At 50.1% G+C, this 16821-nt stretch overlaps 6 protein-coding genes across 6 annotated transcripts; 4 read left to right on the top strand and 2 right to left on the bottom strand.

The window, feature by feature from the left end:
- Positions 1-557: 557 nt before the first annotated feature.
- Positions 558-2225, bottom strand: FOIG_09615 (uncharacterized protein; the record flags this gene model as incomplete). The annotated part of the gene is made up of 1 exon (XM_031209895.1): positions 558-2225. The coding sequence occupies one exon, from the start codon at positions 2223-2225 to the stop codon at positions 558-560; it is 1668 nt and encodes a 555-aa protein (XP_031060146.1).
- Positions 2226-4630: 2405 nt separating this feature from the next.
- FOIG_09614 (uncharacterized protein) lies at positions 4631-5389 on the top strand (the record flags this gene model as incomplete). The annotated part of the gene is made up of 3 exons (XM_031209894.1): positions 4631-4791; positions 4813-4990; positions 5045-5389. 3 exons carry the CDS (start codon positions 4631-4633, stop codon positions 5387-5389), a joined length of 684 nt encoding a protein of 227 aa, XP_031060145.1.
- Positions 5390-7412: 2023 nt separating this feature from the next.
- Positions 7413-9470, top strand: FOIG_09613 (uncharacterized protein; the record flags this gene model as incomplete). Its single annotated transcript, XM_031209893.1, has 1 exon — positions 7413-9470. One exon carries the CDS (start codon positions 7413-7415, stop codon positions 9468-9470), a length of 2058 nt encoding a protein of 685 aa, XP_031060144.1.
- Positions 9471-10982: 1512 nt separating this feature from the next.
- FOIG_09612 (acyl-CoA dehydrogenase) lies at positions 10983-12329 on the top strand (the record flags this gene model as incomplete). The annotated part of the gene is made up of 1 exon (XM_031209892.1): positions 10983-12329. One exon carries the CDS (start codon positions 10983-10985, stop codon positions 12318-12320), a length of 1338 nt encoding a protein of 445 aa, XP_031060143.1. The 3' UTR covers positions 12321-12329.
- Positions 12330-12717: 388 nt separating this feature from the next.
- Positions 12718-13834, top strand: FOIG_09611 (uncharacterized protein; the record flags this gene model as incomplete). Its single annotated transcript, XM_031209891.1, has 3 exons — positions 12718-13265; positions 13316-13425; positions 13476-13834. 3 exons carry the CDS (start codon positions 12718-12720, stop codon positions 13832-13834), a joined length of 1017 nt encoding a protein of 338 aa, XP_031060142.1.
- A 56-nt stretch (positions 13835-13890) lies between these two features.
- On the bottom strand, positions 13891-16576 carry FOIG_09610 (uncharacterized protein; the record flags this gene model as incomplete). The annotated part of the gene is made up of 9 exons (XM_031209890.1): positions 13891-14387; positions 14444-14621; positions 14674-14885; positions 14941-15092; positions 15139-15263; positions 15319-15860; positions 15935-16174; positions 16238-16287; positions 16347-16576. 9 exons carry the CDS (start codon positions 16574-16576, stop codon positions 13891-13893), a joined length of 2226 nt encoding a protein of 741 aa, XP_031060141.1.
- Positions 16577-16821: the final 245 nt, after the last annotated feature.

The following is a 16821-nucleotide window of genomic DNA, read 5'->3' as shown; positions in this document are numbered from 1 at the left end:
GCGCCTTCCCTATACTAGTTTTGCTCAACCTCCTCGGCCTTACTTCTGTCTAAACACTTTTGGGGCCGCCTTCAACGTCGCTCTTCATACAGCAAAGGCAGCTTTTATTAGGGATCCTAGATGATTGCCACAGATCAATGTATCATCGACTTCCTGGTCTCCCCAAGGAGCTAAGTGTTCATAGTGGCCATGGTGTTGATGGCTCTGGTATATCTACAGAGCTAAGACTTTACAGTAAATAATAAGGTTAATCATGATATCTATAAGTAACTTCACTAACAAATGCTCCAATCATGAATCACGTTGTATTAGACTAGTGATCAATGTATGCGTTATCAAGCCATGCTATACATTCAGATGTAAATAGCTAGCTACTTGTCTTGAGCCGGCCAGCAAAAGACGCATATTTCCAAGCACATCCCGTGCGCAGACTATCAATACAAGTGAAAGAAAGGGTTGAAAAGAATACTACTGCTTAATCAATAGCCTGGATTTTTTACAATAGTGAAAGCTAGCTATGCCTCTAGTAAGAACAGCAGCATTTCCTGCTAGAAAGACTACTTGGTGCAGCGACCACGACGGTGATTACCATGGCCACATCGATGGTGAGCGGCACCATGTGCGCTGTGCGATTGGTGGGAATTCTTCTTCGCAGGGCTCTTCTTGGAACTCTTGGGAGTTACAGCCGGCACGGGGTATTTTACCGCCTTAGCCGACTCAACTACAGAGGTAGTCTGAGCGGAGGTTGGAGCCCTGACGATTGAGAGTGTTGTTGAAGAAGGCTTTTGGCGAACCAGGCTGTGCCCATCATTCGCGGGAGTGGGAGTAGATTGCGAAGAAATAGCAGCTGAAATCGCGTTCGAGCTCCTCGCGGTTGTGAGCTTGACTGTGACAACAGCGTGCACCGGGACCGTAACCTTGACACGATTGTCGGACAGAGTCACCTTTGTATTTACCATCTGTGCCTCAGCATGCGAAGTGAAAGCCTGAGCTGTTGAGAAGGTCCTTCCTGTGACGCCCAGGTCGACTGTCTGGGCAGCAGTGCCGGTGTTGGTAAGCACCAAGACGACACTGCCATCCACGTTCTCAAACGCACCAACGATAGTATCTTGAACAACACCTGAAGTCGAAAGCCTGTGTGCGCCAGGGCGAATGTGGCGCGACCAGTGAGCAATAGCCCAGAGAATCGAAGATATGGTAAACTTGGTGCCGTCCGTGTCGATGACGTGAGAAAGAGACCCTCGGTTGTTGGTTTCAACGCCCTCCCAGTAGATATAGGCCGAAAGATCAGCATTGACGATGCCTTGTGCGATCTTGACCGCCCACGTGAAGCCTTCGTTGGAACCCCCGTTGACGTACCACGCAGTGGCAAAGGCCTGGTCATTGGCAGCTCCCTCGGACATCCAAGTCGGCAAGGTCGTGTTCATAGACTGGTCGGGGCTGCTGGAGTACTCGTGCGAGGTGATGACAGATAAATAGCTCTCCACCCCAAGCTCAGCCAGCTTCGCGGTGTACTCCATCTGCGACTTCCAACCGATGTTGTCACAGCACGTCATTTTGATATCGCCAAGTCCCTTGGAATTCAAAGCACTGTGCAGAAGAGGAATGACATCTGCAGCCTGCTCGGCAGATGAGAGCATAAAGTCCGAGCCATCGCCCTCATTGAGGAAGCCAACGTGCGATACAGGGATGCCAGCCTCTTTGTAATAGGAGAGGTACTGGGCTATCATCTCAACGTAACGATGTCTCCAGTCTCCAGATGTGCACGACACACCAGGGGTACCGCAGAGACGACCCATACTCTTGGCCGACTTCATGTACAGAGGCGCAGACCAGGCGTTGGCGTAGATAATCTCTACACCGTAGGCCATGGCCTGTTTACTGAACCATACCTGGCCATCATCATCGCCGTCAAAATGGAAAACAGGCTGCTTCGCGGGGTTGTCGGTGTTGGTGCTCGTGATGGAGTTGGAGTCATCGCAACCGATCTTGTTCCGGATGATAGATAGGCCTGCGCCGGTTGTAGTGTTGAAGAGAAGGTCCAGGCCCTCTTTCTGTGGTCCGGGGCCAAGATTTTGGAACTGCTTAGCATGGCCGTAGGCCTCAGAGACACCAAAGCCATCAATTACCTGGAGTCTCTTGTTGATGTTGACAGTAACGGATGTATCGCCGAGCGCCAGGCCGGTATGAGCAGCAAGGACAGAAAGAATAAGTGACAAGAGCATATTGCGCGGTAATGAGTTTATGATAGATTTTGAAATGAAAGGTAAATTTTGCCTAGCAAAGGAATTTAAGATATTCCTAGGCAAGTTGAAGTGAATGTAGAAAAGAAACAACAATGAGCGAAAAATGAATGAACGAAGAGTAAGGGAGTGCTTCAGCTGGATGTATAACAGCTCAGCTCCATTAAAGTATAGATTTAAAGCCAGGCTCTCAACATCGAAAGCGATCAGCCCTCTCGTCGAGTGTATGAGTAATACTCCCAAGCTCTCTAGCAAGTCTTGATTATCCCAGTAACAAACAGGGGTGACGGGAAGACGGCACAGCTAGACACAGCGCATGTTGGCAGTTTTGAGGTTCTTGTTAAATTCGAGGGGCTCAGAACAACGCGTCGCAAAGGACTGCCGTTGCCGTCTACTCCGACCTGAAAGCCCAGACTTCGTTAAAAGAATGTACGTTGTATCATTTCAGAGCGAGGTTTGCAGGAACGCCAGCAATCGACAGGAACGGTGGGGCGCCTTGAAAGATGGTACGCTAATTGCAGACCATGAAATCTGAAACGTCTTTCATCTGCCTATCTCTTCTATGAAAATCTTCAGATAAATATGTATATGTGTTAATGTTGTGTATGCGACCGGGTAAAGATGGATGTTTTCTTTGTCCAGGCCGCTTTAGATGTCTTGCCATTTTCCCGCCCCTCATCTCAATCAATCAGCGCTTACAGAGACAGGAAAGCTCATTTCGTCGCTAACATTACGTGGGCAGTTTCAGGTTCGCCAACTTACCTTAACGAACCACGCTAAAATGTTTGACAGGAGAGGACGACAAGGCGGCTTGTGTGTTCGGATAATCGGCATTATCTGAAACGGCGGGAGGTCCACCAATCATTTCCAGCGAGCTTGTCGTCGACAGATCAGGTATCTGCGTGCCCTTGATGTACCTTCAGACGGCTTTGGAACCGAGTACAATGGGCATAATCGCAACTGGAGTCTCTACCTGAAAGGTTATTAAGCTATGGATAAATAGCTAAAGCCACAGATCCATTTGTCTGCGACAATCTTGGAAGCTTTTGCCAGACTATGTCGTATTAATCACTTTTTTCAGACATGACCGAAGAAAGAAAGGGTTCTATAAAGACACTCATTGAAACAGACTTTGCGAAACCCTAACAGATTAGAACGCCGTAGAAGGAACATATTAGCAAAAAGTGACTATAAGTTATGGGTTTACATTGCGGTGTTCTTGGATTTGACTGGTACTGGTGACTGGTTTTGTCAAGAGTTCAGAACAGCAATCGAGAACCATGCAATGTGGAATGTGTGTTTAATGGAGGCAAGAAAACACCGGAACTTGATTCTAAGTAATAAGAAGCTTAGGTAAGTCAGTATCATCTTAGGACTAAGTCTTAGGTAAGTTAATATAATTTTAGGAGATTCTTTAATAAGTTTATTTTAGTATCCTGAACTTAGTCTTACTCTTCCAAGTTATATTTTGGCTCCCCTTGGTAAATCTGATCAAGCAACAGACGTTCTTGAGCACGAAAGCTCCTCTCTTTCTGGCCAAGGTCGAACGACTCGGTCGCCGTCACTGTCAGTGGCTGTGTCGGCACACCTCCCTCCTTCAGGACATACAAATATCGACCCTTGATAAGAGCTACCTTCGCTGGCTAAGCGACTGGCGCCAGAGTCGTCAGGTCCGAATGTTTCGCCGGAATAAGCATAGTTAACAGGTGCGGTGCTTCCTTTAGGCCTCTTGGGTCAGGGAGTGCCTTCATCACTTGTAGTTGTATCATCGTTGCCGATAACAGTATTGGCCTACTTGTATGTCGTGATAGTTGCCAAAGCAGCGCAGGGAGTGACTGCTTATATTACACCGTTCTGGCTCAGGAACTTTGACGAAGCTGTTGATTTCGAGGAGGGAGGCTCCCTTGAGCTCAGGGTTCAGCCTGAAGTGTTTGTTCTCGAAGGCGGGAAGAAGGCCCCCCCCTTTTGCGAGATGATGACGTGACAGATTAAAGTTGATGGGTGCTCCAACTGCTGCCGTAGGCACCAGAGTTTTATCGCAGTCGCGTCTGCCAAACAAAAGACATCATCGCCAGCAACACCATCCATTTCGCTCTCTTGCGATGCGCCCGCGATGGACGAGCGGACACTGATAACAAAGTCTTTGCATAGACTGAGCGTCGAGAACCCGCGATTCCATGTTCACCCGCTGTTCTGGACTTCCAAAGCATCTCCGAGTCCTTCACTGTTATTTCAAGCACCACGACTCCGCCGCTCTCCCTTCCTCCCTACCACCATCGCCACCGCTTTCTCTCAGTAGCGACGCCGACTTGGACTTCAGCCGACTCGTTCCGTTCCTGACAAACGGCCCGTGGACCTCGAGCAGGTTTGCCAGCTTTAGCGTCATGATGCGTGCTCGTGGCATCATCAACGCCAACGCTCGACCTCATTTCCTCTACAACAAGATCAGGTTCCATACGTCGGAGTGCGAGGTTTTCAAGACGAGGGACATGTATAACCTCGAGCGACGACCGATTATTGGGCACTTTCAATACGAGGAACTTGTTAAGTAGCGAAAATGAGCCAACAGGCCTAAACGCCATCCTGTTCCTGGCTTCTCTAATTCTCCCGCCGAGAGACTCTCCCAGCGCCGGTTGCGCGACTTGACACCCGATCTGTGGTTTGAGGACCCGTACTTGGTCTGCATCCTGCTATCCCTCGCCCAACTGCAATGGCAGCGTCGGAAGACGACGCCAGAAGCCTTCTCTGTACGTCAGACCCCATTCCCTTGTTACTCTTTCCACTGACGATTAATCCCCCAGGTCCGATTACTCGTAACCAACGCCTCCGACACGACGCACGCACACGTCTTCCAAGCCTACATCCCCTCGAAGCTTCTCCACGCACTCGACAACCCGACCGAAGACATAGACAACCTCGTCTGGCCAGCGATACAGCACGTCCAGGTGGCATTCGAACCGCACGCGAGCTTCTCGGAGCGAATTGCAGGACAATTACTCACTGGTCTCAAGACACGGGCTGATGAGGAGATGCCGCGCGGAGAGAAGCGCAAGCGTGATGAGCTGGATACCGAGGAGCAGACGAAGAGCGTCAAGGCCTGGGATGGTGCTGTGCAGGTTGCAGCAGTCCCGTTGGCCAACGGGTAATGGATCGTCGCATCCAGCGCAACTAAGCTCAGTATCTCCACCCAGCTGTCTCGACAACTACCTACCAACCAATACACCCGCCGGTGCAACCTACGAACCATGACCCAGCCTGACCAACACAGAGCTGGGCATTTCGAACGCACCAGAGCGACGAAACATAATCTGTATAGAGTAATGGTAAGTTCAGCGGCGTCGAGATCACATATGTACCCAATTGACCGAGCGATAGAAATGTACAATACATCCTTCCATATCACCATTCAGTCTGCATTGTTACATGTTCTCATTTGCAACCAGGATTTCGCCATCTCATGCACGGCGCGTGAGTATGGGTTGTCGACAGAGACTGGGAATAGAGTGTCAATGTTCATAGAAGCACGTTTGATAGGAATCAGTAATTTGCATGCATATCATGCTATCACCAAATTGACATGAGATGATCAGAAGTTCACTGAGTTAACATTCCATGATGTAAAGTACTGATGATTTATGCTCCATCCAGTGAAAGGCGCGCCAAACAACGCCATCAGCAGATTGACCTTATGACTTGCAATTTTCATCTCAGATAAGATACTGTCATGGGCCAGCACCATCAGGTCACTGCCAGCGAGAACAGGCACCAGTTACAGCACTAAGCAATGTGACATGTCTTGTCCTTTAATATCCCATCCTGGCGAAACATGTTATGCGTCCTCTGCTAGCCTCGAGAATCACAGAGGACGTCATTGACCAGAGCGAGGATTTAGCAGCGCCCCAATCGCGACGTCTCAGCACATCAGACGCACGACGCCAACAGGACATGGGTTCATCTTGAAGCTCTCCCGTGCACAAAACTCGAGAGGTAGTGTTGTGAGATTCTACTGTATTTAGTTGCGTGGTTTTTCTGCGTAAGAGTCACTTTAGCGCTGGGAAGCTCAGTCAGTCGTTTCTGTAACTTGTTTGACTTTATCCCTGTATTCATGCCCTACCAGTCTAGGGAGGCAAGAAAACTTAAGGCCTTGAACCTAAGTTATAAAAGACTTAAGTAAGTTAGCATAAGCTTAGGATATATTTTGTCAAGTTATTTTAGTATGCGGTATCAAGGTCTAATGCTTTTTTGCTCCCCCAGATCAGTTTACTTAAAGTTTGTAGTTTGTTTTATTCTCTGCGAAGTGCAAGGTTGAGTGCTTCACGGCAGCGAATCATGCACGTGACGACGCGCGAAGTTCGTGAATGGCGCGGTTCATGTCCTCGAAAGGAAGATCAGCCTACCTTGGACCCAATATCACTCAGAACCCTAAGTCAATTCATTCCAATATGGCGATTCGCACAGCTAAATATAAAACGTCAAGACTGGGAGTTCTTTGGCTGACATGAACTGCGTGTTATCTTATCACCCCCCTCATCCAGTGCTAGGATGTAACACGACCAGAACAACATCACCGCAGGCCACCATATCGCAGAACTCGGCCCCGTCTAAGCTGTTCTCATTAATCTCTCTCGCTTTTATAACCACTAAGTCTGCTGTGCGCTGCACGGGCCACGAGAACAGTCAATAGTGATCATCATCTGTTCGCAGCTTAACCTACAAGAAAGGTAAAAGTTATCAGATCATGTAGACTATTCCTTCCTTTCTGTTTACGGTCATACGGAAGCATATAGTCCAATGAACGTTCCCAAGGGAAAAGACAGCACTGAAATACGTACTTTGCATAACGGAGACAAGCAATAAGATGCAGGGCAAACGTTCTATTGATTCGACGCACGGGATCACGCGACGGTTGTCAAGCGTACATCCCTATGACCCATTATTATTCCATAAATTAATGAATGTGCCATTCTCGGGGAAATTCTAACAGAGGATGTAGCTTGACGAGCCCAGGACAGTCTCTGTGCACTTCCCCGCATCTGTGAGACTTGGCCACAACTCATGAACGAAACTGTGTCTCGAACCAATCACTGCCTCCGAAACAAACAAGGGTGATATCCCTCATACTAATTGTCATCACTAATCTCAACTCAAGTCTCCGCACATGCATCAGTCATGCGCCTCGTCAACACCCAAACCATCCAACTCGAGTTTCTCAACGACGACAATGTCCCCGACTATGCAATTCTTTCCCATACCTGGGAACAAGAAGAAGTCCTTTTCCACGACATGGGACGTGATAGCGCCAAATTGAAAAAGGGCTACGCTAAGCTTGAGAGCTGCTGTCACGTAGCGCGCGAAAATGGCTTTGGGTATATCTGGGATGATACCTGTTGTATCGATAAGACGAGTAGTGCGGAACTGAGTGAAGCTATCAATTCGATGTATCGGTACTATCAAGAGGCCAGTATTTGTTACGTATACCTCGCAGATATTTCCGCCGCCTCTGAAATATCGAACAGTAGATGGTTTACCAGAGGATGGACATTACAAGAACTCATTGCACCAAGCTCAATGATCTTCTTTGATAAGCATTGGCGCCGGTTGGGTACTAAGACAAGCTTGGTACAGGTGCTATCGCAAAGAACAAGCATAGCAGAACATATACTTTGTGACAGCGAGGAGCTGGAGACGACTAGTATCGCACAGAGAATGTCGTGGGCAGCTGACAGAGTCACAACAAGAAAAGAAGACGGCGCATATTCTCTCATGGGTATCTTTGGGATCAACATGCCCCTCCTCTACGGCGAGGGCGACAAGGCATTCTATCGTCTTCAAGAGGAGATCATGCGCGTGTCAGACGATCACAGCCTCTTCGCTTGGAAGGCCATCAGTGCTCGCGGCGGTTTGCTTGCCCCAACGCCAGCAGCTTTCAAGAACTCGGGCGATATCATCCCATGGAATCCATTTACGCCGTATAACAGTCCATTCACGATAACCAACAAGGGGGTGCACATGGAGGCACCGTTTATCGCGCAGGATACGTCCGGTCGGGGCCTTTGCGTTCTTCATTGTACGACGATTGGGACGAGGGATAGGTTGATTGCAGTCCATTTGAGGGATGTGTACCTGACAATGGAGCATTTTGAGAGATGTAGGACTGATGAGTTGGAGTGGGTCAACTTGGACAGCTTCAATCTCACACAGTACCCCGTGCGGTCTTTGTGTATACGGCTCCACCTCCCATCCACCTCCAAAAGACCACGGCATAAAGAAGAGCAGGCTGATGCACTATCCGATGCCAGTACAACTGGTGAGCGCAATGGCCTCTTTTCACTTCCAGAAGCCGCTTCAGCAGGCGACGCTGGGACAGTCTGGTTCCTACTAGCCCAAGCCTCATCCGGAACCATGCACGATCAGGCCCGCTCAGCAATCTGTCTCGCTGCTCGCGCTGGCCACGAGCCCCTCGTCAGCCAACTTTTGGCAAGACGAGACACATCTACTCTCATAACCGACAGCGAAGGTCGAACTGCTCTGTCCCACGCTGCAGAGTGCGGCCAAGAAGCCATCGTCAGATTTATCCTGTCCAGCGCCAGAATACATCCTGATACAAGGGATATACATGGACTAACAGCGCTGTGGTATGCGGTGTACCATAGACACACTACCTGTGCAAAACTACTTCTCCAGAAAGGTCTAGTCTCCGGCAATGTCGGCGGTAGCGGTAATACACAAACCGCTCTTTGGCACGCTGTCTCATCCGGCGATCTCGACCTCGTGAAACTCCTCCTGCAGAACAAGGCATTACAATCTGCTGGAGGCGAACCAATCCTCTGTGCAGCAGCATCCCACGAATACCCCGCCATAACCGAACTCCTACTCCAGCACGGCGTCGACCCAGAAGAACGAGATACAAAGAGACGATCCCCGCTGCACATCGCATGCAGACAAGATAACCAGGAGATAGTAGCTCTGTTAATGAGACACGGCGTCAACGCTGACAGGCTGGACCCCACGGGTAAAACGGAACTGGCGTTTGCGACGATAAGGGGTAATGTGGCGTTGGTGAAGGTCTTACTTGAGAATGGGGCGAATCCGAGGGCGAAGTGTGCGAATGGGAAAACGGTGGCGGCTTATGCGACGGGGCAGGAGATGAAGAGTCTGATTGGGAATCAGAGGTGGTACAAGAAGTTGCTTGATAGGACGAGTACGAATCGATCGGCGTTGTCGTGATGTGTCGTGATGGCGGTACCTTTGTGCTTTGTGTGGAAGGAAGCAGAGGCATCTTTAGTACAAGTGAAATAACACTTTTATGACCAAGCGATCATCTATTATCTCCTCTTGTTAAAATGTCAAATCGTCTCTAGATGCAAAAGATAGAATATTCTGATTATGTATGAACCTAATATGGTTTTTGAGAATGGTATTCTGAGTTGATAGATCTAACACCTGATGCGAGCATCACGCTCCTTACCTCGACCTTGGGCCGGGCACAAATAGTAGTAGTTTTACGGGTTGATATGGTGGGCTTGAAGACCAGGCCTAATGAGCGTGTCAATTACCCAAGTTTCGCCTTTGCTGTTGACAGCATACGAGGTAAATAGTAGGGCATATGTGTGTTTGAAATTATAATTGACCTCTTTTGGCGTAATTGAGGACTAAATGCATGGTGCGGAGTGTAATATACTCCTAGGGCCGTGCTGTAGTATAGATTCAAGGCCTGCTGCTGGGGGTTTTGTATTACTGCATTTCACGGATTAGAGGGAGATTCCTTTAACTCTAGGTATCGGGATCGTGGCGGTGGGCAGCATGTTCTGTGCATTTTGCTCCAGATGTATAAGTAATGGATGTCAATGCTTGCTGGATACTGCGGCCTAATAATCCTGAAAAATGGTATTTAAGTGTTGATTAGGAATATTACTTGTGGCGAATAAGACGATATTGTATAACATCGGGCTGTCTGGGCTTAAGGTCTGGGAAGACTGGGTATGATAAGACGGCGATCTCGTCAAGATATATGTACCTGTGCCTTATGTAGTTCGCCTTGGTCCCTAAGTAAGCACAGTAGCCGATTGGAAGTGTCGATGGATGACTCAATTGTTCAGAGCCCAGAACCCGCATGAGATCCAAAGACGTAGACCGCCCTTTATTCGAACAACCCTTGATGTTCGGAAAACTTTATTTTCATTGGTGATGCCATGTGAACATACCCAGCCTTTCAAGTTACAGGCAGAGGGATTTTATGTTCGTGGCTGGGTCATTCGATTGACAGCTACTTCTTTTAACTGTACTACATTAAAGGAATCTACTTAAGATATTATGAAGACATACATTAGTTCTATCTATGCAGTTTGGCTTGAAGTCTTGATTGAATCGAGAAATATGTCTTTATGTGTAGTAATTAAACTTTGGTTGCTGGATATGGATTGATAACCTGGTAGTCAGTCCTTTGGTTCATGATACGAGAGAATGTGAATATTCGGTATTTCTTCAACCATGTTCGGATATTTCAGAATCCATTACTTCTGAATATGAGGGGCCTGAAGGTGGGCAATGGCTACTGTAGGATATCCGAAGGAGGGTCCGTAAGTCTCGGGTATTACCATATCCGGTTAGGCATTGCTACACTCGGGCCCGGGAGCCGAGTACATCAGCTACAACATTAAAAGCATATGCTACTGCGACCCATTCAGCGCGGTATCTGGTCCAGTCGCCAAAACACAATCCCTCCTGCAGCCGCCAAAAATGTCACAATCAACCGCAAGGGCACTACAACGTCTCAAGGGTAGTTGCAGCCCCTCCCTGTGGCGAAGCCTGCCACATGGGTACACCCGGCGCTCATTTTCTGCCACCTGCTCGAGACGCCTTATGGAGACGAGCGGCTTCTCAGCTACGCAATTGACTGTTCGAGAAGCTGTCAGTCAGCTCTGCTCTAATTTCCCCAATACCTACTGGCAGGAAAAAGACCAAACTGAACGGGATCCTCAAGACTTCCATGCTGCCCTTGCCAAGGACGGATGGCTAGGCATAGCCCTCCCCGAAGCCCTCGGCGGTTCAGGCCTAGGCATCTCCGAGGCGGTCATGATGATGCAAACCATTACCGAGAGCGGCGCAGGCATGGCAGGTGCCCAGGCGATTCATGCGAATGTCTATGCTACGCAGCCTCTAGCAAAATTCGGCACAGAGAAGCAGCTGGAAAGCATAATACCCAACATCATCCAAGGCAAATGGCGGGTTTGTTTCGGCGTCACAGAGCCCAATAGTGGTCTCGACACATTACGGCTTACCACCATGGCAACCAAACAACCCGATGGCTCATATCGAGTCAGCGGCCAAAAGATCTGGATCACTTGCGCCCAAGTCGCATCCAAGATGATTCTGTTGGCGCGAACTGCTCCATTAGATCCCAAAAAGCCGAGCCAGGGATTATCTCTCTTCTGCATCGATCTCAACAGAGACCAGCAAGGCCTAGACCTGCGCAAGATTAGGAAGATGGGAGGAAAGGCTGTTGATGCAAACGAGGTCTTCTTTGACAATTACAGCATCCCTGCTGACAGCCTTATCGGAGACGAAGGACAGGGCTTCAAGATTATCCTACATGGCATGAATGCCGAGCGTTGTCTTCTGGCTGGCGAGGCTCTTGGTCTTGGTTACGCGGCTTTAAACAAGGCGGCCGAGTATGCCAGGGACCGAACTGTCTTCCAGCGTCCCATCGGCCAAAACCAAGCTATAGCACACCCGCTCGCAGATGCATATATGAAGCTTGAAGCCGCCAAGCTTGCGACCTACCATGCCGCCAGACTCTACGACGACAGTAGCAAAGAGGGCTCCTCCTCCGATGCCAAGATAAGCACTGCGTCTGTGGGAGTGGCATGTAATAGTGCCAAGTATATGGCAGCTGAGGCGGCTTTCACGGCCTGCGAGCGGGCTGTTCTGACACATGGTGGCATGGGTTACGCGGCTGAGTACGACGTGGAAAGATGGTTCAGAGAGTGCCTTGTCCCACGCATTGCCCCTGTAAGCCGCGAAATGATTCTGAACTACATCAGCGAGAAGGTTCTGGCGCTTCCTCGTAGCTATTAGAAGTCACCTTCGCTAGCGAGCTTAGGCTCTGGACAATACATTATGTGTTTTGGTGCAGCTTGAGCAACTTATTATTACATCCGGCCGAAAGCCTTGGGTTAGGGCTGCAAATTGCTCTGTGAAACGTAAAAGAGTGTCTTTATATTTGTGTCTCTGGTCTTTCAAAACGAACTGAAGTCTCATAATCTTGGTCTCCGTAAATGAGGCTTGCAGTTTGCCGCATTTCTCTTCCGGCTCCGACAGCCGACTTCGGGATTGCGGAGCCGGAGCTGTGAGTTCACTGGACACTAATCCCCCCGATACGACCAACGCATAAGATATGGACTATTTCTCGCCATGTACAGATGTCTTCCTTCTTACAAGCCATGGAAAGTAAATTGATCGCATCTTATCAGTCATGAAACTACTCACCATCTCACGTCTTCGAAATCCATTTCGCCTGGTATGCCGCAGCTCTCAAAGGCGATTTGCAAGCACTTCGGGCTCGGATGTTGCCCAACAGCTCTTGAGCCAACTCAAAGGTCGTGTCACGACGCGTCGACAAGTCCTAGACGGCAACCAGCTCCAGAAGCTAAGCCTCACTCTTAACCGACGACACCTTCACCCTGGCCATGATATTTCTGAGACAGCACCAGCTAATGGCACGGTCCTGCCAGCAGGCTACCATCTGGTCTATTTTACACCTAACGGAACAGAACTCGAATTAGGGGTAGACGGAACGGATCGCAGTTTCAATGCTCCGGCGCCCTTCACACGACGGATGTGGGCAGGAGGACGCATACAATGGGCCAGAGACTGTCCCTTGCGCGTTGGCGAGGAAGTCGAGGAGCGCACCCGTTTGCTTACTGCGGAGCCAAAGAAAAGCCGGGATGGAACCGAAATGATAGTCGTTACTATTGAGAAAGAGCTTTGGGGTTCGCAGGGGCTCTCTCTTACCGATCAAAGGTGAAGCCTCCATGTTTACCAATGGCAACTCATGTTGAAAAAGATAATAGGTCTTGGGTATTCCGCACAGAGCTCCCGGAGCCTCTGGAGAACACTACTGTGCCTACCAGCTTGGTGGCAGCACAAACAAACGTCGAAACTACGCAGCACTCACCGAAAGGTATGCTAACCGTTACATCGCTGTGCGAGGCTCTCGCTAATGTTAGCTAGGGTATCCAGAGCGCCAGATGACGTGGTCTCCCATATCTCTCTTCCGCTTCTCGGCGCTGACGTTCAACGCGCATAGAATACATTATGATGCGGCCTGGAGTCAGGGAGTCGAGAGGCATCGCGGCCTCGTCGTGCATGGTCCGCTTAACCTGATCAACTTGCTTGACTACTGGCGTGACGTCCACGCCGTTTCCGACGGCGCAGGACCAAGCGAGATTACATACAGAGCACTGTCACCTCTATACTCGGGCGAGCGCTATGCGGTCAAGACTAGTTCTGACGAGCAGTCCAAGGGAATCGTTGAGGTTCTAGTAGAAAGGGAGGGCACATTGTGTATGAAAGGGATGATTTCAGAATGAGAGATAATGGCTGAGCCCCGTAAAGAATATGCGGACGGTAGATCGATCTGAGTAAATTACACCATGTGATTTTCCAAAGTCTCCCAATCTAGTTGTTCTACACCCGTAAGTGAGAGTGATGGATTGTGATAAATCCAGTACAAGTCGTCTTCGCCCTCGAGCACAATGTCGCCAAGGTCTTGTGCACCAGCCATCACAGTATCTTGTTCTCCAACGGCATTCTCACTGGTCAAACCCTGGTCTTGTGGCTCACCCGATGTGATGGGCGCTGCTCCCGATGCCTGAAAGGAAAATGGTTGCATAAGCATTTGTGGTTGCGCCGCTTCGACATCCGGCGTCTCTGTCTCAAGAGTTAGGCTGGCGCACATCTGATCGATCTCGGCCAGACGCTTCGTAGCGGCTCGATTGCCCAGGTTGGAGAGATGCGTCAGGATGCTCCGGACACTCTCAATGCCTTGATACGCCTGGGCTTTGTCGGAGTTGATTATGACCGCGAGAACGAAAATGAAGCCGGTGGAGAAAAGACAGTCGAGATCAAGGAAAGCGTGCTTGGCTGGTTTGTCAAGAGTGTCAGCCGAGAGCCGGTGTAGCAAAGATAAAGATACTCACCAATAATGTCTTGTTTACATAGACCATGAAGAATGACCAAGCTCTTGCGGGCTGCTTCGACGCATGTATCTGCAAGGCGGCGAAGAGCGGGACTCATGGATGTGTACAAGTCGTTTCCTCCGCTGAAGCTGTTACGAGCCATATACAAGAGGATCGGCCGCACTGCGTATATGATATTCTACCACCGGTCAACTCAACAACAGGCTCGATCAACACGGCGAGTTCTTTACCTGATTAACCGTCAAATGAAGGGATGCAGTTGTCCTTGCCGAGGACAATTGTGAGCTGGACAACGGTGCCTCGTTAAGTATGAGCTCGGCAGGATTTGATCCGCCTGAAATTTCAGCTGGCATCTCATTTTCGATCTTGCGGAGCGACTGTAGGATGTCCTGTACTTCCTTGATGAAAGCGGCCTCCTCTTCATTGCTTTGAGAGTAGATGGCTTGAAAAAGGTCAGTGCGGTGTATCTAGACATGTACGCGCACATGTTGACTAACTGGTGGTGATGCGGCCAGTGATCTGAGCCAGCTTTGCGTTAACAGCGATGGCAGCGGCAGATTGGTATCCGATCTGGTCCGTGGGCTGGGCGGCAGTGATTTCCCCGTCTAAAATGGACATGGGGAAGCCTACAGCAGCTGCAAGTCTTCTGCTACGGCGTCAGGCCAGGGCGATACTATTACTCAAGGATGACATACCTTTCCTGCATGTAGATCGACCACCAGAGCCGGTTTCGATGCACAGCTTCCGAACGCCTATGACTTCGATAGGATCCAGACTTGTGGAGAGAGAGACCCAACGATAGACGGAGGGCTGTGCTCGCCTGCAACGGTGTAAGCTTCTGTTGGTAAAGATGAGGGGTTTAGTCAATCACTGACGTAGAGATAAGCGTCGTCTTTTCGGTCTGCGATTTGCAGGTAGAGGGCCGACAGTCCCATCAGTTCGATACCCAAGACTCCTTGCTTTCGCAGGCTGCTCAGATCGGGCATGCGCTTGAGCGCCTCGTGAAAAAACTCATCGCCCGGGGGTTTGGACATGTCATCCCACTTGGCTTGGAGAAGCCTCCCGATTGCAAAGACCAGGAGACACTCAGCATACCATAGCTCGGTCACTCCAGTGTCAAAGGCACCATCGTTGAAGAGGGAGAATAGATTATCCGAGAATGTTCTGACGTCGAAGAGGTGCTGTGATATACCCACGTTCAGGACAACAATGTTCAGCATGCTATGTGCGTCGTCTTCCGTAGGCCAGTACTTGATCTTGTCCACACCTAGCCGGCTCTGGCAGATGGACCGTGGCGTAGCATCAGCGGGCCGAGCAGAGACCGGACCTGGGTCTGGCCGCGATCGTTCCGTCAAGAGGGTTCTTAGCTCAGAGCTAAATGTGTCGCTCGAAGAGAGAGAGGTTCCAGGCGCAAGAGCTGGGTAAAGAGAGGTCGAACGGTTAGCATGACCTGATGGAATCAAGATAAAAGAGCGATGATGCTTGGCTCACCTCTCGGTCCTGGGTTTGGCCTTGGGCTCAAGGTCGCTGCGGGTTCGAGACCCTCATGATGTGGAGATCGAGGAGCTAGCGACGGCTGTTGTTGTTGCTGTTGCTGCTGCGTATCTTGGCCGTCGCGTGAAGCATTACCTTCTACCTGGCTTCCGGACAATGAAGGCGGTCTCTGAACAACTGCAGGAGATGGCAAGCTGTGTGCAGGGGCAGGCTGGCCGGAGCCTGCTCGGCTTATATCTTTGATGAAGTCAGCACCCTAAAGTCTTGTAGGGAAATGTGATGTGAGGCGATGCCAAGTACCGTCACGATTCTCGTATTGCGCCACTCTCTCTTCCAGGTTGCGTATGTGGCTGGTGCAGTCAGCAGAGCGCCATCTTTCTAGGGGGACTATGCAATGCATGCAGCGTACGTGACCGAGTAAAGTCTCCGCCGAGACGGCCGCGTAAAAACACAGTCCAGGCCACGTTTGACGCAGTAGACGCAAGGTCGCGTGCCGGAGCACTTGACTTTCTTGTCACGGCACATGAGGCAAGCTGTGGAGGTGCGTGGGCCGACGCCGATGCCGTCACCGCGTCTGGGTTTGGTCGGCGGCGGTCTCTGTTCCGGGCCGGGGCCGTCTTGGATCAGCGTCTCATCCATGGGCGATCGATGACTTCCGAGATATCGGCAACAAAGCGCGGACGTATCAAGGTCAATAAAGCTTGCCCATTCAACATTTGACAGACGCGTTCGCTTGGACCGGATCCAGGAGCTACCCTAATTCCGGCATCATCGGATGCTGTTGCCGAGATAGGCTTGCCCCGATTTGGTACAGGTGGCCCACTCATCACGAATGTGCATCTTGGCCTTTTATCGTGCTGGACTGGAAATCTGTGTATCGGAGT

Source organism: Fusarium odoratissimum (assembly GCF_000260195.1).
Source record: "Fusarium odoratissimum NRRL 54006 unplaced genomic scaffold supercont1.16, whole genome shotgun sequence".
In the NCBI taxonomy this organism is placed as follows: domain Eukaryota; kingdom Fungi; phylum Ascomycota; class Sordariomycetes; order Hypocreales; family Nectriaceae; genus Fusarium; species Fusarium odoratissimum.
This window is presented reverse-complemented; position numbering and strand designations above follow the sequence as displayed.